General features: G+C 34.0%; 1 protein-coding gene across 2 annotated transcripts; it reads right to left on the bottom strand.

Moving 5' to 3' along the window:
* Positions 1 to 350: 350 nt before the first annotated feature.
* LOC106670703 (histone-lysine N-methyltransferase SETDB1-like) lies at positions 351 to 27243 on the bottom strand. Of its 2 annotated transcripts, XM_014401257.2 has the most exons (22): positions 26711 to 27243; positions 21616 to 21718; positions 18661 to 18801; positions 18486 to 18583; positions 18256 to 18429; positions 18056 to 18193; positions 17769 to 17992; positions 14802 to 15001; positions 14535 to 14725; positions 12859 to 12922; positions 12380 to 12555; positions 9717 to 9862; positions 9179 to 9362; positions 7521 to 7688; positions 7312 to 7454; positions 5118 to 5298; positions 4922 to 5033; positions 4819 to 4855; positions 3131 to 3162; positions 2980 to 3003; positions 803 to 945; positions 352 to 725 (listed from the first exon to the last, which is right to left on the bottom strand). In XM_014401257.2, the coding sequence occupies exons 1-22, from the start codon at positions 27074 to 27076 to the stop codon at positions 519 to 521; spliced, it is 3252 nt and encodes a 1083-aa protein (XP_014256743.1). In that variant the 5' UTR covers positions 27077 to 27243; the 3' UTR covers positions 352 to 518. The 2 variants fall into 2 exon arrangements, with proteins under 2 accessions (XP_024081838.1, XP_014256743.1); XM_024226070.1 differs by lacking the exon at positions 21616 to 21718 and having other exon boundaries at positions 351 to 725; positions 26711 to 26888.
* Between the last annotated feature and the right edge of the window lie 28 nt (positions 27244 to 27271).

The following is a 27271-nucleotide window of genomic DNA, read 5'->3' as shown; positions in this document are numbered from 1 at the left end:
TTTCAAAGTGCGCCACTTTTTTTTTTGTTGAGTAGTTGAATATACATATGAAGAAAAACTGAACCAACTGCTACGACAAAACTTTTTACACTAAACCATAAAAATTACATGAAAATGAACAGGATTCCAAGAACCATATTAACAAGAAGCACAGTCCATAAGAGCGACTTAGCAACGCAATAACGAAAGATGACATTAATCGAAAATTGTGCCGTAAAAGTCAAGGAACAACATTAGGAACTATCTCTTTGAACAGATTAAAGTCAAGGAACATAAACAAAGACGATGTCATCCAAGGGATCTACTGTCCACTAAAGTTAAATTTTTCAAATGACATTTATTACAATAAACATAAGGAGAAATAATAATATATCTGATTCATCATTCATAACATAAGAATTTTTTTAAAATTAACACTAAATAAAACTAAAATTAGCTTGTAAACTGATTTAAAACACACAATATTGTAACATACACACAAAATTTGTGTTCCAAGTTGTTCCGCTAATTAGGCAACCCTAGAGCAGCCGCCTCCTACAATTGGCAGCCTCGCAATAGCAGTAGAGTTTCTTTCCAGGAACGCTGTCAACATTGTATCCGTAGTTCCAAGTCAATTCGGTGCCAGCTGGAATGTACTTCAGAGCAAAAAAAGATACCCAAGGGAATCTGAGATCGTGAGTATCAACAAAGACATTTTGGACGAATATGTTCGGATCACAGGAATGCTAGAGACAAAAAATTCAGATTAACAGCGATTAAAAAAAATTTCATATTAACTATGTATATAAACAAAGACTCTTACATTTAAATACCGGCCAATGTTTCCGGCTACTTTAGCATCCATGATGTAAACTGACTCCGATGGGCCATAGTAAGATCTAACCGAAGGCTTTGAATCTCTATTTCTATCCTCATCATTATCCATAGCAAAATTGGATTGATCATCTGCAAACAAAATCATGATTGAAATGTATACAACAAAGATCATGCATTTCTTTATTTGTAAGTTGTGTTTTGTTTAAGAAAACTGATATTACCATTTTCAGAATATTTTAGAAGTCATTCATTTTCATAAATTAGGTTAAATACAATATTCCGCCTAAAATAAGCTTGTAAACTGGTAAAAACCACTGACAGAGACAATATTGGATTAAACCATAAATCACAAATGAAACATGCATTAAGAACCAAAAATAATTTGAGGAATGAGGGAGATTTAAAAACAACCAAAATAGGATACTTAGTGCAGTGAAACCCCTCCATAGCAGCCACCTATCCTAGTAGATAATTTTTCCATTCCTCAGCACCAACAAAAAAATGATTTCCATACATTTTAACCCCCTCTATAATTGAACCCCTCCACACCTATTGCCGTCGTCCCTATCAGAGTAATTTAACGCTCTAGAATGAACATAAACAGTAAAAATATACTCAAAGACAAAAACCAGATGCTCACATTTTGTTGTTCATTTCAAACTGTGTTTTTATCATTATATTAATTACAACATACTTATTTTAATGTAAACCAAATTAAATGAGATCAGAAATTCATTCATTTTAATCAAAAATATTGGAGAAGCACGATAGTGAACAAATTAGCACGTGACGCAGTGTAGGCATTCAGCCACCTCAACAACATATCAAAACTACAATTAATTGTGTAAAGTGAAGTGTAGTGGAGAGCAGGCTATAAATTATTAAGTGTTAAAGATGTAAGTTCCACGGAAGAATAATCATCTATTAGTTCCAGGGGTAAACAGTCTTAGAATGGCAGTGCATTGAAAAATTACTATTAACCCATTGACAAGCTTTATTTTATGTTAAAAAAAAACTAGGGTTTCAATAGAATATACAGCATTAAACATGACAATTCCAATTAGCCAAATTTCTACTTTGGGGTAGAGTTTAAGAGCAATGTTGTAAAATTTAACCCATGGGTTCACCAATCAGTTTGCACTGTATTCGTGCAATTAAATATCATTAGAGTGGATGTTAAATGCAAGATATGAGCACAAATTCTATCAATTTTAACTCTCAATTAAAGTTATTTAATCTTCAATTAATTAAGGTTTTAAGTTGAGATAAAAAAGTCAGTGTCACGAGCGGGATTTGAACCCACGACCTTCGGCTTGATACGCCACTACTCTACCACTTGAGCTATCATGACTCCGATCCCCTCGGGCACTAACTTCCCATCTCAATCGCACCTTTATCTCAACTTAAAACCTTAATTAATTGAATGTTATTAATTGATCAAGCGGACCACGAAAAATAGTGAATTTAATGAATTAAATTGAAGTATACTTCACTAAAGCTCTCTGTGGCCATTTCATTTGTCGTCGAGAATCCAATCCGATTACACGACATTTGAACAATGGCAAAAAGGAGGGAAAATTCAAAAGGTGGGTTGAGGTGGGAAGTTAGTGCTCGAGGGGATCGAAGTCACGATAGCTCAAGTGGTAGAGTAGCGGCATATCAAGCCGAAGGTCGGGGGTTCGAATCCCGCTCGTGCCATTGACTTTTTTATCTCAACTTAAAACCTTAATTAATTGAATGTTATTAATTGGTCAAGCGAACCACGAAAAATAGTGAATTTAAGGAGTTATTTAATCTACTAACACAATATAGTTCTAAATTAATCCATATTTGCTTAGTGGTCATAAATGGCCATATTAATTATTCCAATTAATTATTCTTTTTATCTAAGGTTTTTGGTAGAAAATATGGTAAAAAGAGGGAAAATTCGAACAGTTGTACGTTGAGATGAGGAATTGGTGTCCAAGGGGATCGAAGTCACGATAGCTCAAGTGGTTAGAGCAGTGGCATATTGAGCCGAAGGTTGTGGGTTCAAATCCCGCTCGTGACACTAGCTTTTTCATCTCAACCAAAAAACCTTAGATAAAAAGAATAATCAATTGGAATAGTTCTAATGTTAGTTTTGAAAATTGAAAATAAAAGAATGAGTAAAATTGTACTTACAATTATCATTAGAATCCTCATTTCCTAAAATTAAGAGAAAAGTAAAATAAAAATAAAAAAATCAACCAAAAAATTTGTTCTAATACAATTAAAATTACCACAAACAGAGAAAATTAAAACTTAATAAAATTATCACCAAAAAACAACTTACCTTCACATCTATCCCTGGGCCGTTTCATAGTCCTAAAATTAATATTAAATAAATATACATATTAATAATTTTTATTAATATTTCATGCAACGGGTGACTATTAAAAAATGTGTGCTTTATATTTATAATTTGATTTAAATAATTCTCTTAGCGCTTTGTTCATTATTTGAATCGCTAGTTTCCTTTTAAACTTGGAAATACAGTGAAACCCCTTTTAAATGGCACTCCTTTATAGCAACCACCTCTCTTAACAGACAATTTTTGAGCTCCCTGGCATAAAAGAAAAGATTTCTATACATTTTAAAACCATCCATACCAGTTGCAGACACTGCCGACATTCCCCATCAGAGTAATTCACCCCTCTAAAATAGACATAAACATTAAAAGTGTATAAATGTTCATATGAAAGAATATTTATTAAGATAATTTTAATTTTTTTAAGCCAAAAATGTTTCAGGAAAGTAGGCTAGATATAGCAAATCCATTACTGAGAAATAATAAAAACCTTTTATTTAAATTTTGTTATTTTGACACAGCTGTTAAGAAATTCTGCATACGTTTCTTCAACTTTTCTAAATACTACTTATTTCTTCTTTTTTTGCAAGTTCTGTTCTTCCTTACATATTCTGCGATTATTTGAACATAATAATCTATTTTCATGAATTACATAGGTACATTTTCAACTGCTTCTCTTTCACGAAGGAATAAATTGATCAGTTGACTACTTGTTTTCACACCCATCAGTATCTTATTTTTTAATAAAAATTTAAATTTTTCATTATATATAGTTCTTTTAAAAGACATACGATGATTTTGCATCAACAAACCACCTGACTAAGAGGGAAGGTTTACCTATTTAGGTACTTAGGTAAAGGTAGGAATAAGTAACTTCTTCCATCTTGGCTATGCGGCTTGTTGCTGCAAAAAAAAACTATAATGTGTACAGATTAGTGACCGTTAATCGATAGTTATTCAGATATCGTGAGATGCGGTCGGGTGTGATGTAGGTTTCAGAAAAACATTTTCTTTATCGTGCCAACATTTCGATCTTTTATTGAGATCATCTTCAGGGCCTGGGATTTACAAACAATGTTTACATTTAATAAATAATTTGTTAAATGTAAACATTGTTTGTAAATCCCAGGCCCTGAAGATGATCTCAATAAAAGATCGAAACGTTGGCACGAAAAGAAAATGTTTTCCTGAAACCTACATCACACCCGACCGCATCTCACGATATCTGAATAACTAAAAAACTACAATGAAAAATTTAAATTTTTATTTAAACAAAAAAATATGTTGGGTGTAAATTCCCAAAGCGTAAAAAACATGTAATGTAAAAATAAAGCAGGAAATTTAGTTATTAAAAAAAAAATGGAACTATTTTTAACCACAAATTATAAATATAAAAAGACATTTTTTTTTTTAAATCTGTTACATAATAAAAATTATAATAAAATATTATGTATTGTGCTCAATGTAACATTTAACGTGATTAAAAATATATATTTTAAATCTCCCCTGAGCAGGCACTCCTCAATGATGAACAAAAGCACTTCTTTATTGGGTGTTCATTTTAGAGGGGTTTCACTGTACTAACATTAATAAAATGAATTATTTTACACACAAAAAATAAAATTTAGTTGAATAGTACGCTTAAGTTCTACAAATATCATATTAGTTATTACCTTTCATTTGATCTTTCTCCATCACTACTAAGCCATTCTATAAGCAGAAAGAAAAAACTGTTTTAATCAAGAATGATAAAATGAAAAATCCAATTATATTTACCAGGATCGTCATCAAAGTCTGGAGGAAATTCCTCATAATTTTCTTTGTGCTCTTCTAAGACTTCAATATAATCTAACTCGGCAAAATACTCATCACCGTGGGTTCGTCCAGTCTAATAAAAAATGTGAAGTAATAAATAACATTGTAGAGCACAGTACAACTTTTACTACCCGATGTTATTTATTTTTTTACTCACTTCATTGGCATATTGTTCGTTGAGTATGTTTCCAACATATACACATATAAATGTCCCAGCTGGTATATCATTCACACATCTGGTACCCCAACCTTTCTTTTTTGTTTTAAACAACTGTAATTTAATTTTTAAAGGGTGCTGTACAACCCTATTTAAACATGTTTTTTGGCAGCATTTGCAGCTGGAACATCACAAGCAATAAAAATAAAATTTAAACATTTTAATTCAAGTACATAACATAATTTCTAAAGGATTCCCGTGCAATCTTTTTATTTATTGCTAACTCCGATTGAAATAAAACCAAAACAAATTAAGAACACATTCTAGATGATGTAAGGTACAGCCTAAAAAAAGTGTAAAGAATCACCCAGTGGTGACACTTCCAGTAGGGTCTACATGACGTCTCACTGCCCAACAGGTTGCAAGGCCACTGTTCGTTTAATGTGGGGGAGGGGGATTATTGGGGATAATTCAGGACGTTAGGTTTAAAACTAAGGGATTGGAATGTAATGAAAAGATATGTGGAACTTTATGTATCGGGATTTTATGACATCTTTTACTATTTTTTGGAGAATTTCCTATTGGCAAATTTGGATGCAATAATTGGAAGGTTTGGTCGTTTGTCTACCAGTCATGAAAATATTTTTATTACTTACGTTTACTGGTCAGTTCCTGCTTTTCAGTCTTCTATGTGGATTCCTTGTTAGTCTTTTGTCAATACATAGCCTGCGGTAGCAGAAGTGGTTAAATATCAGAAGGGATATGTGTTGTAGGTAATATGGCGGCATTATACCACACCAGAGGGAAAACGTTACGTGTTGGCTTTTGTCAACATTTATTTTTATTCGTCACTTTTTCAGCCAAGGTTCTATGTAGAATAGGTAAGTCTGTAGGGAGCGATGTGAGAGGTCAGGATCTTTATTAGAAAACATGATAGCAATATCATCTGAGAAAGTGTGGATGTATGAACCGGGATAGGTAGGTAGATCAGTGGTGTATGGAACCAAGTATATCTGGAATAACCTGGAATAAAGGATGGAACTAAGTATATTGCCTTGAGGTACTCCAGCTTTAACAGGATAGTAGTCAGAGATGTATGTTCCCTGGCTGACCTGAGAGAAAGAGATTGTGTCTGCAACTTGGTGGCATTGCTGGATTGATGAAGTGGTTAGAACCAGAACTGGTGAGATGGGAGTTTTCTTCTTCCAGGATGGGAAAGTTTCTTTTCAAAAAGGAGTTTCTTGAGGAATTTTCCTACTATAGGCAAGACTTATCGGGTGATAGGACTGAGGTAATTGGTTAAGTTTTGAGATGATCATTTTTACAATGGAAAACTTCCTAGGAAAGTGAGTAAATTTTAGGACAGCATTACATAGGTATGTTAAGAAGAGGATTTCTTTTTAAGGAGGATCGAAGGATTTCAGAGGTTATAAGTTTGTACCCATTAGCTTTTTTTTTGGGGGGGGAAAGGTTTTCTGTGTACTTAAACTTCTGAAAGATGAAAAGCTTTTGAAGGAAGGGAAAGAGGTAGTGGCCAGACTAGTTCGTACAGTTTCTATACGATCAGGATCTATGTCAGGATAAGGGTGGAACATTTAGAAAAAGTGTTGGGTGAGGAGTGAAGCTTTTTCTTCATCTGACTTAGCATGATCTGTCAGTGTGAAGTGGAAGGTAGATGTTATGATATGTATAACCTGAGAGAAAAACTTAGTATGTACGTGGTGTTGAATTACAATGAAAAAATTTATTTGTTGTTAACTTTTTACTATTTCTTGTCATTATCTAGTTGTATATTTTTAAATTTATTTGTAGGGGACCGCGGTAGCCGAGTGGTTAGCATGAGAGACTCTCACGCCGCGGTCGTGGGTTCGATTCCCACCGTCGCCTCTGGCCCTTTTTTCACAATAACCCCCCCAAATTTGAACACACATATATGAATTGTCACATGGCTAATATGCATAGTTCATAACGCAAAAAAAAAAAAAATATATTTGTATATTTGTACACATTAAGTTTAAAAAATGAGTATTGGTCAATTCATTATAAAATAATTTTACTTTGTTAAATAGGAGTTTTTACTTTTATTAGACTTTTTTTGCAGGTTTTGAGCTTTTTATTGTGCAATTTTTGCATGTTGCGAGTTTTTTACTGTGCGAAAATCCAGTCTTTAATAATTTCACAATACAATACTAACGTGCTGTTACATTCGTATATCCCTGTTAGTAACATCTCTGGAAGTCTTCTATTTTGGTACCCGATTTTATCAGGATCCAAGTGATAATTGAACGACCTCGCTTGATTTATTGTCTGCTGCCAACAGGCACATTTCGATTTGTCCTGAAGACATTTGTAACATATGAGTACATATAGAAATGTATTGTCAATCAAGTTGAATTGAGTTACCTGGCAATTATCAGTACAGTCGCAGCCGAACAAGAATCCAGGATCGGTGTTGAGATTAACTCCTTCTAAACCTCTTCGCTCAGTCATGTATTCCATTAGATCGGGTATGGTATCATCGTGAGTGTTAATGCACGGGATGGGAACAATCTCACTCCCTCTGGATACATCCTATACAACATTGTATTAAAATAAAATGTTAAATCATCTATTTCTTCAAAAAGTATTGGAGGTACGAGTTTGTTTATTATTACAATTGGGGCTTTATTGTGCAAAATAACAAACTGATTACACAAACTATTTCCGCTAGACACTAATTTTTCTCATTTGCTGGCAGCATATGGATTCCACATTGTAAGAATGACTAGTCTTTAGAGGCAATGAAAGAATCGACACTTTTTTTTCTTTTTTTAATTGCAAGTATAGAAATATGTGTGGTGATTAGTGACCGTTAATCAATGATTATTCAGAGATCGTGAGATGCGGTCTAGTGTGATGGTTTCAAAGTGTTTGTTTTCTGCGTTATTGTGCCATTCACTTTGAGCCCTGAAGATGATCTCAATAAAGATTGAAACGTTGGCACAACAAAGGAAATCTTTTTCTGAAACCTACATCACACCATCTCTGAATAATTATAGAAATATGGCTCAGACAGGCTATTATGATTGATTGAAACAAGTGGTAGTCGGAAGGAGAATCTGAAATTTCAAATTGAGTGTTTACAAGTAATTTTTGACTGCAACACGTCAAGCATTGTCATGTTGCAAAATCACTTTGTAGTTCTCTACACGTATTCAATATTTGGCTCAAGTGCATCAATTAGCAGTATGATCCGCCTGAGATGGTTTTGTTTACTTTTAACAGCTCATAATATAACCCAGATGATCCCACCAAATATGAGTTTTGATCCGTGAATATTTTTTGGTTTCGGTGTTGATGCATGGCCAGTCTTACCCCCACAATTTTTTGTGCTTTGGATTGTCGTAATTCACTTTTCATCGCCAGTTATGATTTTAAAAAAAATTGGCTTTTGAAGCTTTTTGCAAGTAAACAATATCCTTTAAACGTCTATTTGTTTTTAATTCATATGGCATCTACTTGCTTTGCTTTTGAACCATTCAGCTTTGGGGCTTAATCAAATTGTTAGTTGAGTCACTCCCAAAGCTTTTGCAAGTTCTTGTGTTTGATATAAATCTTCATTCAATAATGCCTCCAATTTTGCACCAGTAATCACAACTGCTTTTTTTCAATGTAAGTAGAAAAGCTTCATGAAAAGTGCATTTTGTTGGTACAAAAGCCAATATTGGAGTTAAAGAAAACTGTTTACAATTTGACAATATGAGACGTACTGAAAACTAAAGCTTAATGATGATGTTTTAAAGTTGGTTAAAGGTGGTTAGATTATGATCCTATGCGATTTAATACTAGTAAATCTTGTAAATTCTTTAAAACTTACTTGTACCCCGAATATAATATTGTATTACAATTAACTGGAATACAGTAATATGAATGGTTTTTCAGTTATTTAATTTTTTTTATTTACATATCAGCAATACAGAAATAATTTTCAAGAAACTCCACTCAAAGATGCACTGTATCAAGTTACCAAAACATTTCTTTGGCAATTCTCTTTTCAAAAACTGTCAAACTTTTGTACTTACTTCTATGAGAATATAATCCTGAGCAACGACGAATTCATCGAAAATTGATATTGCCGGGTCAAAATCGAACAAGTCGATTGTCAGCGGCAGTTTTGTTAAGCGGAGGAAAGTCAAAATATCTTCACAACTTCGCAATTTTTTACCACAAGGAGATAAATAAGTTACATTCGAATCTTCAGTGTCTCTGAAAACGGGTTAATAGACAGTAAACATAGAGACATGTTATCATAAATTTTTCAGTTATTTCCAATTGCAAGTTAAAAAATGTGGGAAAACAAATTACAACAAAATTTGTTTAATAATTTAAGAGTTAAAATTAATTTTATTCTATATTTCTACCATAAAATTTATTTTCAATAGTTAATAGTAACTGTTTAATTATTTAATTAGTGGCAACACATGGATTTCGTTTAAAATTGGAAAATGAATTCTATTGGTAATGGTTAATTATTTTGAAATCATTTCTTTATATTTGAGAGGTTGGTATAAACGTATTTACGCTAGAAACAATTATAAAAATATAGTGTGAATTGTTTACCTTTTGAATGCATAAACAGAAGGTATAGCAAGTGGATTCATTGCTTTAATTTTCTTATTTTCTGAAGTTACCCAACTAACACAATAAGGAGAACATGAATGGGGTCTATTATTTCTTGGATTTAAAATACCTTGGGGATATTTTCTCTATAAAAAAAGCAAATAATTAATACATACAACTTATACTGTAAATAATATAACATCTCTTAAAATATCATTATTTTTAATAGTTAGAAATGTGAAATGTCCCTGGTACCCTCATCTAAGGGAACACATGGAATGGTTTTGACCTACGTGTTCGAGAGAAAAACCAAGTTGGTGAATCACCCATAGTAGGTAGAGGTGCAAACCGCCTGTCTGTTTTGAGATGACCCTACGAGTCTTTTTTTAAAGCACCTGGCTTTCAGTAGTTTCTACTGAGTCACAACTGACATGTCGCATTTCTTTGAGAGGTTCAACCACCATTTGTTGACTTTTTAGTATTTTTAGTTTTTATTTAATTGAGTTCCAAAATGCAAAAAATAGTTGTGGAAAAATGGACCAATGAGGTTTAAAAGTCTACTGCTTTATCGGACATGAAAATTCCTCAATAAATTGATTGAATTATCACAATAGGTGTATTTATTTACCTAATAATGACATTTTGAAAAATACTAGTAAAGAGAATTTTTTTACAGGAGGCAGGTTTTATGTGAGGCCAAAAACAAGAATTATAAAAAAAATTGAAAACTGAAACATAAACATTTATTTTTTTAGCACAATTTTTTAAAATTTTCCTGAATTTTTTAATTAGAGAAAAATCCCTCCCTCTCCATTGTACTCTAACGTCAATATTATGTTTAGGCTTTCCAGTATGTATTGCAAGCCGGTCCCCGTCTAAGCAAAAGTTAGGAATAGTTGCTAAAGTAAATTAAAAATAATTGTAAGGAATATCAAACAAACATGAGAAACAAGGCCTTAAATCTGAGGGTCACCCACCAGGAAGGGAGCAAAGACACGTTTCCCACAAACTTGGAGATCATAGTAATGTGATAGTTGAATTTCTTGTCTACTAAATAACGAAAGTCAAAGAATTACTTAGTGTGGGAAGGGTGCTGGTGCACATCTTCGCCGCTAACAGCAACTCCCTCAGATTCTATCAGGCCCAATATTTTTGCTTTTCATTTACTCCTCTACTCTGGGAAACCAGTATAAAAAGGAATGATTTGGAATGCAACATCAGTCAATGTGGGAAGGCAGTCAACTTGACCACTCAGTCAGGCTCACAGAGACAGTGGCTGAACACGACATCGACTTTCCAGGGCCGAGAATCAGAGTTGACTGTCCAAAACCAGCCCGATGTAGGACGAGTCAACAGCTGAGTGTCTCAGAAATGGTGGCCAGGAGGACGGACTAGATCAGCCAGAGCTGGGAAGACTCAGTGAAAGAAAGAAGAAGAACGTCAGCAGCAGCCACAGTCAACTTGTAGACTCATCATAGAGGAGTCAGTCTATCCAGAACAGTAAGCACCCACACTCCATCTGGGACTCAGCAAGATGATTCAGTCAACAAGAGCCAGCAATGGCCAGCCATTGCAACAAGTCGAATGGAGTTGACTGTCAAGGACCCAGGAAGCTGCAGAAAGATCCTGGACGACAATGGATGATGTGAAAGCTGGTATTGGCGAGCAAAATTTAGGGTAAGCCCTCTTGTGAATTAGTTCATCCCAGAGTTCAGAGTTAAAGTGTGGTTGACTTGATTTTTTTTTTTTTAAATATCCTATTTAAGATTTTTTTTTTTTTTTTTTTTTTTTTTTTAGATGGGCCAATGTAACAATAAATATTTAAAAATATTCTCTGGTTTAAGGTCGATTTATAATAGAACGTGACGTGTGGAGAATGAGTCCCGTAAAGCGTTTGTATTTACATTACACCTGGCTGCTTACCTATTAGGCACGGCAGTGGCTGGGATCTTCAACTCAATTTTTCATCAATTTTACTAGCGTTCACGTCGGGAAATGCTTTTTGTATGTGTGCGCCCGATAATAACATGAACTTTAACATTGTTGAATTAGCAGCTATTGCTGTAGCTCTTGATGAGGAAGAAGGCGAAAAGACGAAAAGATGGGATGTACATCCAGCTTTGAAGAAAAGGGGATCAGAAGGTGAATTCGTTACCCTCTACAAGGAGTTGAACTATGACGAGGAAAAGTTTTTATGGCTATTTTAGAATGGCTCGTCAATGTTTTTCACTTGTTACGTGTTGAGTACTAACGGGGGTGGAGTTCATACTATACGGGACGGGGAAAGAATCGTAGGCTCTGGGGCGCCGTACGGGGTTTAGCCTGTGCCGCCCTAATGTGAACTCTCCTACTTAAAAACAATGAGATAATATGTTGACGTGCCCCGAAAGACAGCGTATTTCGTACCCTGCACGTTCTAATATAAATCTGCCTTTATTGTATTTTTGGAACCCTATATTCCTTTACCCAAAAAGTACAAAAATTAGTTAAACATGTATGCTGAATGTTTATTTATCGTTTACAGAGCCCGCTTACGGTATTGCGAAGCAAAATCAATTAAGATAATACATTGAAAATGAGATAATGTTTAAATTTTATTACAATTATTATTAAAGACACATTGTTAGGCCTAAAAAATCTATAAAAGTTTAAATCAAACTTACTATAATCTTGCCATAGTCTAAACGGGTCGACCGCCTCTCACTTGTACGTCTTTGTATAGAATGATGCGTATAATGATGGTCCATGTGAGAATTTGGTTTTGTTACGCTCTTTCTAGCCACAGCTCTGACAGTACCACTAGAAATATTCGATTCTCGTTTGATGGTAATGGACCTCTCTAAGGAGAAATAAAATTTTGTCTTTAAAATATTAATATTATTTTTAGTGCAGCGTAATGGGGTATACAAGCTGATGGACCTGTAACTGGATCATTCGTAATCATCCTTCTTTCTGGGTTTGCATGTCAGATGGGTTTCACAATTTCACCATCTTCATTCCAGAAAAAACAGGTAAATCAGGATGATCAGGAATGTTCAAGCTACACTTGTATTAACTATTGTAATATTTAATTCTTATATCAGTTGATAGTTAATCATCAAAATTTTTAGTTAGCGCATGTTATAGTAGGTATGGTACAAACCTGATGAGGTATCACTGTCATCATCTGATGACACCACTTCATATTGGATGTAAGGCCCTTGGCTCTATAAAAGACAAAATTTATTATTAAAGAGTTAAATAACCTTTTTATTATTAAAAGGCTAAATGTTTTCTTATTTGTATAATATTCAATTAACCTATTTCGAAGATTTAGCAGGAAAGCCTAATATTATCATTAATCTTAAGTTTACCTAATGCTCATCAGTTGAAAATATTAAGTAGTTGATCAAACATAAAATATTGAATTAGATAAGCCAAACTCTACACACAGATGTACATACACAAGGATGCAGAAATGAGCCTATCACTTCTCGCAGTCCACCAGCAAATGCAGTTTTTGTAATTTGCAATAAATTACCAGCAGGCATCAAGAATCAGCCACCCTAGATATTGACAATCCATGGTCAGACCTCAGTCATATGCATCCAGTTATCAAGGTTGGGCTCCAGGGGTTATCAAGAGCTAAGTCATTTCAGCCCCAACGTAATCTCAGTCTCCCATTCACACTCTCATTCACTCTTAAATACATCATTTCGTATTTACATAGCAATCACCCAGTTGGGGTCGATGGGGTACTAAATATTCCGCCATCGGCCGTCTCACATTACACATTCTTGCTAATAAATGCAATCAATCTCAACATAAACAAATAAACGAAGGGCGAGATATCTATAAAGTATTACATATAATAAAACAGACCTGTTTCCTCTAAAAATTGGGACAGAGGATTCAAATACTATCTGCCATGCCCAAGCACAGTTACCATATGGAGAATCTCCACCTGGACCTAAGGAGAAGCACTCTTCAATGAAGTGGGACAAATCAAGCAACCTTTCTCTACATGACAGACACATACACAGGCTTTAGCCCAAAATTGTGTCAACCTCGCACGGCCTATTCTTAATCGGCTGAGGATGGCCTCTCTTCTAGTCAGATCCAGACACCCAACGAGTTATGTGACAGCTTCTCTGCAGACCCGGCCCACTGATGTTGGCAATTTCATTTAATCGTGTTTTATATTGCTTTTTAGCATCAGAGGACTAGATCATGGCGGTCAGGTCTGGGATTGGTACATAGCTGCCTCATCCAGCTTTTTGTTACACTTCAGACAATCCACTGTTTTTCCACGTTGTGGTATTTCTTCAACAAGAGCCTAAAAAGAAGGTAGACAGAAGAGCCATCACAAACAGCACCGAGAGTTTTGCAGACAAGGTAGGTACTGCCACCATTGTCTCGAATCATCCAAAGTGTTCCAAATCTCAACAAATCCATCATGTAAACGCTACCGTGCAGTGGGAGCAACTATGAAGTGGGCACACCCTCACAATGCAACCAAACATACAATAAAATTGTCAATTTTCATGATAGATTTAAAAAAACACTATTCTTAAAAAAACTAGATCAAAATAATTTCAATTTAATAAGATGATTGATCAGCCTTCTCAGTTTAAATATTTTTCTTTCCAAAAGGTAGATTGGGGATAAGGCCAGGAAGACAGAAACAACAATACGATATATTCTTCCAAAAAATCGACAAGAAAATAAATGTTGTTTCTGTCTTCTTGGCCTCATCCCCAATCTACCTTTTGGAAAAAAAAATATTTATAATTATAGAAAACATAAACCTCAGCAATAATAATTTTAATTCAATTTTACTTGGTTAACAGTAGTGCCTCGATGTCGAATCTTTCCTGTTGGTGTGTCCTGTTGGATTTGACGTTTTTTCTCAAAAACAGGATACAATCTAGGAGAACCCCTGTATATCCATTCTGAATGACCGTTGTTTAAGAATAACACTTTTATTAATGAAGCGTCCACTTCAATCACTCTGGCATTAAACCACACTCCTAAAATCATTTATTTTAGTTCAATTAAACCTTAATATTAATATACACATCAAGAAAAAAATTCTTTATAAGATACCTCTGAATCTTGTTTTTACCCTCTCTAAAGGCTTCACTCTAAGCATAGGCCTCTCTGGAAATGAGGTAAGATAGGATCTGATAAACTCTTGACTGTCCACATCAAAATATTCATGAGGTTGCTTCTTGCAATCAAGAACGTATCTGACTTCATTCGATGGAACATAGACACTTGCACCTCGATCATAGAATACCAAATACCTGAGAAATAATAGCTACACTGAAAACAACTCAAAAATAGCACAGTTATGTTTTTAAGCAAAAATGTACTGTTTTATGATAAAGAAAAGCATATTGCAAAATAAAATATTAATATGATTACAAATTTGCCATAAAATTTGCAAATTAAACGTGACTAAAAAAAATTTCCCTGGTGTCAAAACAGATCATTTATAAAATGTATTGCATGAGATTTGAATAAGATTTGAAATCTCCCTCTCTCTCTCTTTTTTTTTCTTTTTTTTAAAATAATAATAATAATAAACGAAATCATCAACTTCTTCAATCAAGGACTGATTTATTTGCTTATCCTTTTAGTTGATAGTAAATTAATTGCTCGTGGCACTGAAAGAAAAATTTCACGGTTTCCTAAAATAAAATCGATTAAGAGGACACTGGAGCCTCATTAAAGCGCAATTCTGCCTGATGCCAAATTTCATTCAAAACTCTTTGGATCATACAAATCTAGATCTTTAAAAAATTTACATGTCTCAGGGTTTTTCCCAAAAAATGCTCCAATAAAAAAACAAAAAGGGAGGGGGAATAGAAGTTAAACTCACCCTGTATGCGCTTAATGACAAATAACCAGACACTTGTTACGCCCTGACTGTTCTCCTCCCCAATTGTGTGACTTCCGGTCAAAATTTTAGAAAAAGAAATCATTTTCGACGTTAGAGGTTGGAAAAATTTCCTTTTTTTTTTTTTTGTAAGGGGTTCCTCCAACGTGGCAGGGACCGTTGCCGACCTAGGAGAGAATGACAGAAGCCGTGTAGTAGGGTGGGACACCTGGATCAGGTACGGAGACGGCGGAGGCCGGGCGAACACAGCGGCAGACTGGTGGGGGTGGACGGGAGTAGGCAAGCGGAAGCAGGCAAGGCGAGAGAGCGGTGAGAGACGAGACAAAAAACAGGAAAAAAAGGAGGAAAACCAGAGGAACAAGGGACATCCTTTTCTTTTTCCAGTGTGGGAAACGGCTGTTCTCCTCTGAGAATAGGATACGCATCCGGGAGGAGCTAGGAGGACAGACGTCGAGACAAGGCGCTCCGGCAAAGTCCAACGTGTGGAGAGTTTTTTTTTTTTAAGAATTTCTTTTTTGTAGAGAGGATACTCCAATTATTGTAAATTTAATTTCGTTTGCGAGGCCTTCGCGTAATAATTCTATTGTAAATTAAATTGTATTTAATAGAATTTTGTTTCATCTAAATTCAGATTGTTTCATTTTTTTATAGTACTTATTTATTTTCATTCTGGTTGTTGTTTTAATTTTTTTTTTTTTTTTTTTTTGACCCCTGGCGAATGTCGGTCTACTGATTTTAATGATTGAATAAGGTGAACAGTCGGATACTAACAAGGCAGCTCGTAGTGCAGGGGAATCACATTCGCTTTAAGACTAGAAGGTCCGCGGTTCGAGTGCGTTTGAGGTCATTTTCATGCGTGGAATTTTTTTTCCTTTTCCTCTTTCCCCCCCACTTTTTTTAGGGATTCACTATTTTCCCTGGATCAAATAGTGTGGCACCTGACTGTAGTATTGGTTCCCCGGAAATCCCCCCTTCTCCACTGAGTGCCAGTCCGCAAGTTACTACCAAAGGTAACACACTTGCATTTATTTGTTTATTTTTGATAATAACTAGGGATGGTTAAGGATGGAATTTTTTTTTATGAAACAATAAATTTGAGTTTTAAAAAAAATTTCTCTTAAAAGTATGGTTTTAAGTTGAGATATCGCTGAAACTCTGGGTCCATCCATGATGGTATACAGCGGTTTATGGCCACTGAATGTCTTGATTAAATTGAAGATTTGACAGTTAGTCAGCTCCAAACGGTGCATAATGTATGGATGAGCTCTAAAATAAGACATCAGAAGCTTTATGAGAAGAGGCTTAGTCTCTAGATGTCCCGCATCAGGTTCTCCTCTACTAGAATGGCATCGAGTTGAAAGGCGACTATTCACAAATCAGCATCTAACTTGGACACTTCAAACGAGTTCCAGTATAGTATGTGGCAATCAGATGACTGGGAACATGAGTGAAGAAAAAAGTGGATGCTTTGTTTCATGTGCCATGTGTGAATCGTAGCCTTTTCAAAGAGAAGACAGTTGTGGAATCAACATCCATGCTGCACCGAACTGATTATCATACAGACCTTTGACTGCACTCTATGTAAATTGAGGAAGTTCTTCTAGAAGCTGGGATGCTATTTGCTTCCATTTATTGTCCACATGTAGCTCGAGTTGCCACCCATTACTTAGAGGATGTAGGGTTACCACAATGAAATGGCCAGCACATTGTCCTGATATGAATCCCATGAAGAGGCGGGTTCATTCTCAGCCAATAAGCATTGAACAGCCTCAAACCGCTCTAGTCGAAGAATTGGATTCTGTTTCACAAGACAAAATCTGATCGCTTATTTATTCGATGCCTAGGAGACTAAAGACCCTCTGTGAGACTAGAGAAGGTGATATGCGTTTCATTATTAAGAGCAAAACCAGGTAATAAATTGTTAGTTAAATTTTAATCTATCACTAAATCATTTTGCGGTGTTTTGGTGAATTTTCTTTCAAACCATCACAATCAAATAATTTTTAATAAAACTCATGAATGTCTCGTTTAATTCGATTTTCATTAAAATAAATATGTTGAAGTAAACCACAAAATATGATTTTTTTGTCTTCAGTGCATTTTCTTTGATAAAGTTTTGAATAAATAAAATACCCTCTTATTATCTTAGTAAATTATTAAATTAACAATACCTATATTTGTTTAATCGAGTAGGCAGTTCAGCTACGATTCCAGACTGGTAATTCATTCTATGGTTTTGATTTACAGAGTGAGGAGCTATGACACGAGAGCCTATGTCCAACTTCAGATTACAAGGGTAGTAATACGCTAACCGGGAGCTGTCAATTTCTTCTCGATTGAGTTCGGAATCGTTCATGTTTTCCACTTTCACTTTATACCTGTCTTCATACTTTCCCTACAGAATATTTACATTTATATACACCGCTAGATATGATAATCTAGTTTAAATACAACTTACATTTATGACTGTTTTCAGTATTTTATCAACAGTAGCAGGCACCCACTCTTTATAACCTTGTATGCTCCTTTTCTCAACGAAAAACTTGTCGCCCACTTTTGGGATTGGTTTATTTGAAGGATCGATCAACTTTATATACTGAAACCCAACAGAATCAATATCTAAGATTTTGATAAAAAATAATTTAAAATGTCTATTACCCTAAATGTATTTGCGGTACTTTTTATTGCCATTTTTCTATCCTGAATTATGTTTCTCTGAGGGACAGTCCTTTGAGAGTATCTCTTATTACCAGCATATCGTGTGACAGTTGGTGTGACTGAGGAATGTACTTGCACGTTCGGTACATCTGCTACATCGATTGAAGGCATTTCCTGCAAAATGGAAATTGGTAAACATGCACTTTTTTTTAATGAAAACTAATATTTACCTTTGTAACAGGTCTGTACGTTTCATACAATTCTTGCATAGACGTATAAAGGCCTGAATCGATTTCTTTCATTTCCCTTTGACATTGTTTCACTTTCTCTGCAATAATTTAAACAATCACATCCAAATTTGAAGAATCAAAATTTAACGAGTGACAGAATGTGAAGAAATGTTACCTAAAACTTGTGAAGTTTTATTATCTAGCCACTCATTTGCTGCCTTAACTTGCTTTTTGAGGTCAATCTTCTGAAACAACGACTGACTAATGCTATCAATCAAACATGACAATGGTGCTTCCAGTGTAGGATCTAATGAGCCTAAAATAAACAATTGCATTATATTAAAGCTTCCAATGATATGATTCTGTCTATGGGAAGCAATTCGCTTCTTTTATTATTATGCCTAAATATACATAGTTAGATTTACTGTTTTTACTTGTACTTCTATGAAGGTGCTTGTACAATAAGAGGTAAAAGTGGATAGTACCATGAAATGGTACTTCAAGTTATAAAATAAACAGAGAAGCAAAAACATAAGAACGTGTTTTCAATTATAGTAACTCAATTAAATGTTGAATAGCATAAATTAGTGTTTGGATATTGTAAAAATTACTTCAAAAAACTTTTGTACGTATATGCTTTTTCATGGTATTCTTATTACAATAATTACATTTATAATCAACAAAAGCATCTAAAAATTAATTTTCAACCATTTAACAAGAAATGCATCTGGCAAAATTATGAAAAGTTTTATGCACAATTGATGTTTTTAAATTGATCAACTGATATAAAAGGCTTATCAAAGGGGTGAGTAAAACAATATAATGATACAAAAGTTAAATTTTTATTTTACATTTTCAATTATAGAAAAGCAGAATTATTTATAAGGCTCGATCCCCTGGCAATATCACTCTTTCAATTTTGTTTGAGAAAAAAGTTTTCTAATCCAATATGACTTCCCATGTATGTTTTCTCTAATGAACTAGACAAATGTTAGAAAAATATGGTAAATCTGTAGCCACATGGTTTAGATGTTTAGGTGATGACAGATTGCTCATCAATGTAAGGTAAAGGTCCCGGGTTTGAATCCAGCAGCCTGTTTTTTTTTTAACCCACACCCCAAGGTTCTATATGACCTCAGCTGTTGCGAACATTGGTAAAAAATATAAATAAATTTAAAAAAAAATGATACAGTGAAACCCCCTTTACAATGAAAGTGCAAGAAAAATGTGTTTGTATTCGTTAATGAGGAGTGCCTGTTCAGGAGGGGTTTAAAATATTTTTTTTTTTACATTCAAGTTAAATGTATGTTTACATAAGACATAATATTTATATATATCAAAGAATCTTATAAATAAATAAGAACATGCTTATCATAAAAAAATAATCATAATTTTAAAAACTAATATAATTTTTTTTTAATCAATCTTAGTCTGTTTTTTAAAAATAGATATAGACATTTCATTCTCGTGGTGCACTCATAATTTGTTCACCATGGCAATTCATTTTTCATCTAACTTATCTTTATAAAACTCAATCATATAAAATAGCTCTTTTTTTATTTAACATCAGTTAAATGAAGCAGGGTAGCACAAAAAGCAGGTGAGACTTAAGAACCAAATTGTGCCCATTGGACCAATAACAGACCAAACACAGTGTAGCAATACTAAATTCCACTGATGAAAGAATAAAGACAAAGTAGTTTCCAGAAAATAAGAAAAAATAAAGAGTTGTCAAATGTCTGAAAAACATATTCATCAACAACAGAGAAACTTTAAAAAAAGACACAACATATATGGACAAAGTAGTTTCCAGAGAAATATGGACAAAAGAGCAGTCGAATGATTGAAAAATTATTCTTCTATGACAGTGTCTGCGACTGGCATGGAGGAGTTCTATTATAGAGAGGTTTAAAATGTATAAAAATCTTACCTTTTTTGCTGGGGGACGGAAAAATTATCTGTTAAGGGAGGTGGTTGCTATAGAGAGGAGAGAGGTGTGTGTTAACAGGAGTTTCACTGTAGTAACTTCTTCCTATTTACATCCCCTAGGTATATTCTCTAATCCTTTTTAATTAAATTTTTAATAACATAATTTTCAATTGTTCTGAATCTGGGTCAGAATTGACCAAATGCCCTTCAGGATTAAGCCTCGTTCAGAAAATATACTATTTTGTTAAAATTGTATTTGCCTCATGTCATGGTCACGCCCAGTATAATCAATATAAGTCAACTTTCGTGGAAATTCTCTTTGCAGAATTTTTATTTCTCGTAACTTGTGTGACTGTGACGAACCAAGTACGTTTCAAAATTTGAATACGTTATTGGTGTTGATGATAATAATAAGAGCCCTTCTGTCCACCACAGATGATCACCCTGAACCTTTCTCCCTTTTGCTGGCATGTACACACATCAAATGTATCCTCATTTTCAAAATTGTTAAACAAATATATGGCGATGAATTTAAAAAAAACAAAGTAATTCCTGTCAGACAGGGGGGGTCAAACCAATTTACAATACAGTTTTCAGATTATTCTAATTCGAACCCAGAACCTGTAGGATGGCAAATATAAACCGGATATCCTAACCACTTTATTAAAGAATTAAAAAGATTCAATTAATGATAACATTGGACATCAGAGTGGAAAACAAATTCAACTCACCCCTTTGGAATAGCCTTTAAAATTAAAAGTATTAATTAATTACATGTTACTACACAAATACAAATTATTTAGCAAGCTTTACTTATAACCAATATACTAAATGACCATTACTTACAACAATACAGTTACAGCCACAATTGTAATGTTTACATTTTTGTTAAATTATTGCTAAGCATTAAGAATGTATTATTAGAACAAATATTCAACATACAGTCAATTACAAGTTATTTAATACAACTGAACTGATCAACGACACAATGAAAAAACAAATGATCATTTTAGATATTTAAGGATTATTAATTTTTTAAAAATTCAACAGATTATCACCACTAATAAACAGTTCCCACCTGAATAATACAATTTTAACTTTTAGATTGGTGTTATTCGTTAAATATTAGCCTGCAATTATTTATACTTTTAATCTAATAATAATGCAGAAACTGAAAAACTGATAATGATGCTGTAATTACCTGCTCCCTCCTCTTCCTCAGCATCCACCACAACTACAGGGTCCACCCGTGGAAATTCACCATCAAATAGAGCTTCGCCATTTTTTAATTTGACGACTCGTTCCTATTTTTTAAAAATAATCTTAACATATAAATCCAGAAATATTTGTGTTAATTTTTCCCATATACCAGTGAAACAGTATTAGTAATTACCAAGGGTTGATTTCAACTTAAATTGCATGCCAAAAATGTAATGTTCATAATAAATACTACTGCAATTTGATATACTGGGTAAAAATTTACAATATTACAAAACCCATAAACAAACAGCTTTTTTATTTCAAATTAAACAAACTTCAAATAACCCTTTTAATTTCAACGGAACTTTTTTAATTTCCATTGAAACCTTTTTAATTACAAATTAACCCTTTTTAATTTCAACTGAATTCTTTTAAGTTCAAATTAACCCTTTTTAATTTCAATTAAACTTTTTTTTATTGAACCCTTTTTAATTTCAAATTTATCCAATCCTTTAAATCATTTAAAAAAAAACTTAGGAGATGAAATACAAACATGTAAAGTAAAATTCTTGTATATTTGAGAAATATTTTTCCCAAGAAGGATTCCTTTTTAAAGTTGAAAATTCAAAAAAATTATAAAATACCACATGAAAATTAGCTACAATTAAAATTAATTGATAAAATATCTATCAATTTGATATTAATTTTTTTGAATTTACTTTTAATTTTAAATATTTTCATTTGGTAGCTATTTTAGATAACCAATTTTATATATACTTTTTTTAATTGCCAAATTTAAATCCTTATTTTTACATTAAATTTTATATAATTTTTGATTTTAATTTTCATGCAGTACTTTATATAAAAATGCATTGTATATTTTAAAAACTTCTCAAATTAAAAGAAGAATTCTTTTTTTATTTAATTTTATATGATTTTTAATTGTAATTAATTTTCATGTGGTCTTCAAAAACCCAATTTTTTTTTTTTAAATTCACAAATATTTGGTAACTACTTTTAAAGAAAGAATTAATTTGAAATTATAAACGGTTATTTTGACATTAAAAAGGATTATTTTGAAGTTAAAAAGGATTATTTTGGAGTTAAAAAGGGTTAATTTGAAAATAAAAAAAGGCTAATTAGAAGTTAAAAGAGTTCCTCTAAAATTAAAAAAAAAAGGTAAATTTGCAGTTAAAAATGGTTCATTCGAAATTAAAAATCTAATTTAAAAATTAAAAATGGTTATTTCAACATTAAAAAGGGTTAATTTGAAAATTAAAACGTTTAATTTGGCATTAAAATTGCTATTTTAAGGCTAAAAAGGATTAATTTTAAGTTAAGAAATATTAATCTGAAGTTAAAAATGGTTAATTTGAAGTTAAAAAGGGTTAATTTGGCAGAAAAAAACTATATTTAGATATAAGCAATTGAAGTTCTAAAAAGAATAGGTATATCGAATTTAAAAAAAAAATTCCTTCATTGTACTGCATTGAAATCTGAGATCTCACACGCAAATAAAAGTCCAAATATTTTTTTAACACATACTCCATTGATTTCTTATACTCCAAGACAATACTGTAATCTGGATTCACACACTTACTGAAGACAACTGACCCTTGATGTTATCAGCAAGGCGATGAGTCTGTTGTAGCTTGATCATATTTAATCATCCTGGTCTGACTACTCCCACTAGTTTAGTCAAAGACGTGTTTCAATCGAATTGCCACAGATTAGGCAAAAAGGCATGTTTGAAATGCTCAGATGTAAAATAAATCTGCGAATTGAGCCAACCCAGATTTTTTACAAGGAAGATAGTGGCTTCTCAATAATTCTGGCTTAAACTCAATACCTTTTTGAAACAGATGCTCTGCACCAAGTGCGACATCAAAGAAATATCAATCAAGAGTTCAGCAGAAGGAAGATTTGATCACTTCCACTATAATGAGATTTATAGATAGAACTACTCCAAAATTAAAACTTCCACGGCAGATGAACTCTCTATCTAAATATTCTATGAAAAGGCACTAACAGAAATGATAAATGGCTGAGAATAAGCAGCAGTTGCAGTCCAATAGCTCTGTTGATTGAGCCACCCCCAAGGATTACAACTGCAAGGATATGGTGGTTGATACTTCTGGCCCAAGTTAAGTACCAATTGGAACAGAGTTTGAAGGTAAGATTCATTATTACAAAGTTTGATCACCTAACTTGGATAAGATATAGATCTTATAGATAGAGATATCACAAAATTTCAAGTCCGATGATATAAACTTCTAATCCTACATCGGGGAAATAAGGCATCATATTCTCAGGCTAGTGTATCAATCATGGGTTCGATTCCCATCGTCACCTCTGAAATTTTCTGACAATTAATGGGAGCGGTGGCCAAAAGTTAACCAGACATTCATCATAGGAAGTCAGGAGTAGGGTCGGATCTCAGCGACCCCAAAGATCACTGGACGGCTACAAATGCTTTTAGTTGTTATCTTTTTTAATCGTTCACGTAAACTTTATCGATAAAATATATTAATGATTAATAATAAATAAAAAAAGGGCAGAATCGATATAACGTGTGGTGTTTCTCATTTGTTGCCGACGGTCGGGCAAATATTTCTATAGAAGGTCACACAAACTTGATCTTCATCAAGGATTCCCTAACAGTTGCATGACACATTGAAGATGTGTTATCAGAAAAAGTTGTTATTTACATGCCACAAAGCAACAGTATTTTATTTCTATGCATGACAACGCATGGCCTCACATTGCTAGAATCATTGCTGACTACTTGCGACTTCCTTCAATTCATGTTTGAAATGACCAGGATGTAATCCCGACTTAAACCCTATCGAACACCTTTGGGATGAGTTGGCAAAGAGGGTAAAAAGTCATACAGTGATGCCAGAGAATTTGTCGGAATTAAGAATGGTGCTGTTGGAGGAGTATGAAAATATTCCAAAGCAATACATTCAATTCAAACCCTCATAAAATTGATGCCACGTCGAATGCAAGCGATGATCAATGCAAGAAGAAGAAATTCTCCATACTGAATTGAATATTTTCTTCAATAATCCATTTATGTTTAGTGGTCTAATTGACCATATTAATTATTTCAATAAATTATTATTTTTATGAAAGGTCTTAGTTCAGATGAAAAGCTAGTGCCATGAGGGGGATTCGAACCCATGGCCTTCAGCTTAATACGCCGCTGCTCTAACCACTTGAGCTATTGAAAAATGGCAAAAAGAGGGAAAATTCAAAAGGTTGTAGGTTGAGATGAGGAATTAGTGTTCGAGTGGATCGAAATCACAATAGCTCAAGTGGTCAGAGCAGCGGCATACTGAGCCGACAGTCGTGGGTTCGAATCCCGCACGTGACACTAGCTTTTTCATCTCAACCAAGACCTTATATAAAAAGAATAATTAATTGAAATAAGTAATTTGGCCAATTAGACCGCTAAACATAAATGGATTAATATTTAATAAGTAAAGATGTATCATTTCACTAACAGCTCCTTGTCGCCACTTCATAAGTTGCTGAGAACCCAATCCTGATTACATGACATTTGAAAAAAATGGCAAAAAGAGGGAAAATTCAAAGGTTGTAGGTAGAGATGGGGAGTTGGTGTCCGAGTGGATCGAAATCACAATAGCTCAAGTGGTTAGAGCAGCGGCGTATTGAGACAAAGGTCGTGGGTTCAAATCCCGCTCGTAACACTAGCTTTTTCAACTCAACCTTACATAAAAAGAATAATTAATTGAAATAACTAAATTAGCCAATTAGACCACTAAACATAAATGAATTAATATTTAATAAGTAAAGAAATATCACTTCACTAAGAGCTCCTTGTCGCCACTTCATAAGACGCTGAGAATCGAATCCTGATTGCATGACATTTGAAAAAAATGGCAAAAAGAGGAAAAATTCAAAGGTTGTAGGTAGAGATGGGGAGTTGGTGTCCGAGTGGATTAAAGCCATGATAGCTCAAGTGGTTAGAGCAGCGGTATATTGAGCCAAAGGTCGTGGGTTCGAATCTCGCTCGTAACACTAGCTTATTCATCTCAACCAAGACCTTACATAAAAAGAATAATTAATCGAAATAACTTTCTTCATTGTTTTTAAAAGCAAAATTTTTGGTAAAATTGTTTTACTCTTTATTTTTCTTAAAAATAACCGGTAAACAACAAAACATAAAAATTATAACAATAGCAAAGATTTACTAAGAAAAAACGAGAGTGGGCACTTTTTTCGCCTCTCAGTGTATTTTTATTAAATATAGTTTTTTTTATTTATTTAAAAAAAAAAAATATTATTTGACCAAAATTATATAGGAAAATGGAAGAAGCTTTGTTGTTTAACTTCACTAATTTCGTGGTCCGCTTGACCAATTAATTGTAATATATTAATTGGTCAAGCGGACAACGAAATTAGTGAATTTAATTAATTTAAATGAAGTGTACTCACTAAAAGCTCTCCGTGGCCATTTCATTTGTCGCCGAGAATCCAATCCGATTACACGACATTTGAAAAATGGCAAAAAGGAGGGAAAATTCAAAAGGTGGGTTGAGGTGGGAAGTTCGTGTCCGAGTAAATCGGAGTCACGATAGGTCAAGTGGTAGAGCAGCGGCGTATTTAGCCGAAGGTCGTGGGTTCGAATCCCGCTCGTGCCACTGACTTTTTTATCTCAACTAAAAACCTTAATTAATTGTTGTTTAACTTGTTGAGAAACATGTGTCGAGTAAGGTTATGAGAAGGTACACAACAGAACGTTCAAAATTCAAATAATGTATAAACATGATCCATAATACTGTATTTTAGTGGAATTTATTCCTATCTAACTTTTATCGACTTCTTTTCTCTTCATATACCTCAAATAATAGTTCTGTCAACCGTAAGAAGCTTGAACGTCCCTGATTAGTTGGATGTTTAAAGTACAATGATAGCAGTTATGAAGAATTACTAACGACTAATATGTATGTTACAAGATGTAACTATCTCTGGATTAGTGAAATTTGAAATAATCAGGTGTAATAAGCAATTAATGCGTAATTGTGAAAGTAAAGAACTGTGTGGATCTAGGTATAGGAAGTTAGCCTCACCATAATCATCGCCTTTCCGCTCTTGTCGCAAGCGACGCAGATGTGGTTTTGGCTGCCGTTCGGGATCTGATAGAGAGCCTGGACGGATTTGAGCGGTTTGACGAGCTGGCCGCGGTTTTGGCAGGTTGTGTTGGCGCATTTCGCCTTGGGCGGCTCCGGGTCTTCGCCGTCGCTGTCGACTATGCATATCGTCTCGTCTGGAAAACACTCGTTGAAGATGGTATGGAACTCGTTGTCCGAGAGGTCTTCGGTACCGGCGCAGGCCCCTTCTCCCGGGTTCATATTGGCCAGAATTCCCTCCAGAATCGACTTGTCCTCGTCGGAGTCGTCGTCAATTACGACAACGTCGTTGTCTTTCCCCGACATCCGGTCCCTTTCGCCTTAAATTCGGAAGCGTCAAGAGAGGACCATGGCCGTCAGATGGGCTGGGAGTGTCAATCGAGAGAAATAGCGTTCGGAATGAAAAATGCCCCAAAACAGAAACATTGAACCAAACACAAACGCCGTCGCTGTTCCTTGCTGAACGTGAGGACTCAGAGATGGCGGTTGTGACGTCACTCC

The sequence above is a fragment of the Cimex lectularius genome, unplaced genomic scaffold (assembly GCF_000648675.2).
Source record: "Cimex lectularius strain Harlan isolate CLEC.00 unplaced genomic scaffold, Clec_2.1 scaffold107, whole genome shotgun sequence".
Lineage (NCBI taxonomy): Eukaryota > Metazoa > Arthropoda > Insecta > Hemiptera > Cimicidae > Cimex > Cimex lectularius.
The sequence above is the reverse complement of the archived record's forward strand: the minus strand, read 5'-3'. Positions and strand labels throughout refer to the sequence as shown.

Excerpts from the sequence above, each read along its gene's own strand:
- LOC106670703 (XM_014401257.2), bottom strand. The coding sequence starts at position 27,076 with ATGTCGGGGAAAGACAACGACGTTGTCGTAATTGACGACGACTCCGAC. Across the intron at positions 9,363-9,716 it reads TCTGTTTATGCATTCAAAAG|AGACACTGAAGATTCGAATG; the intron begins GTAAACAATTCA and ends ACCCGTTTTCAG. Across the intron at positions 5,034-5,117 it reads ACGAACAATATGCCAATGAA|ACTGGACGAACCCACGGTGA; the intron begins GTGAGTAAAAAA and ends ATTTTTTATTAG.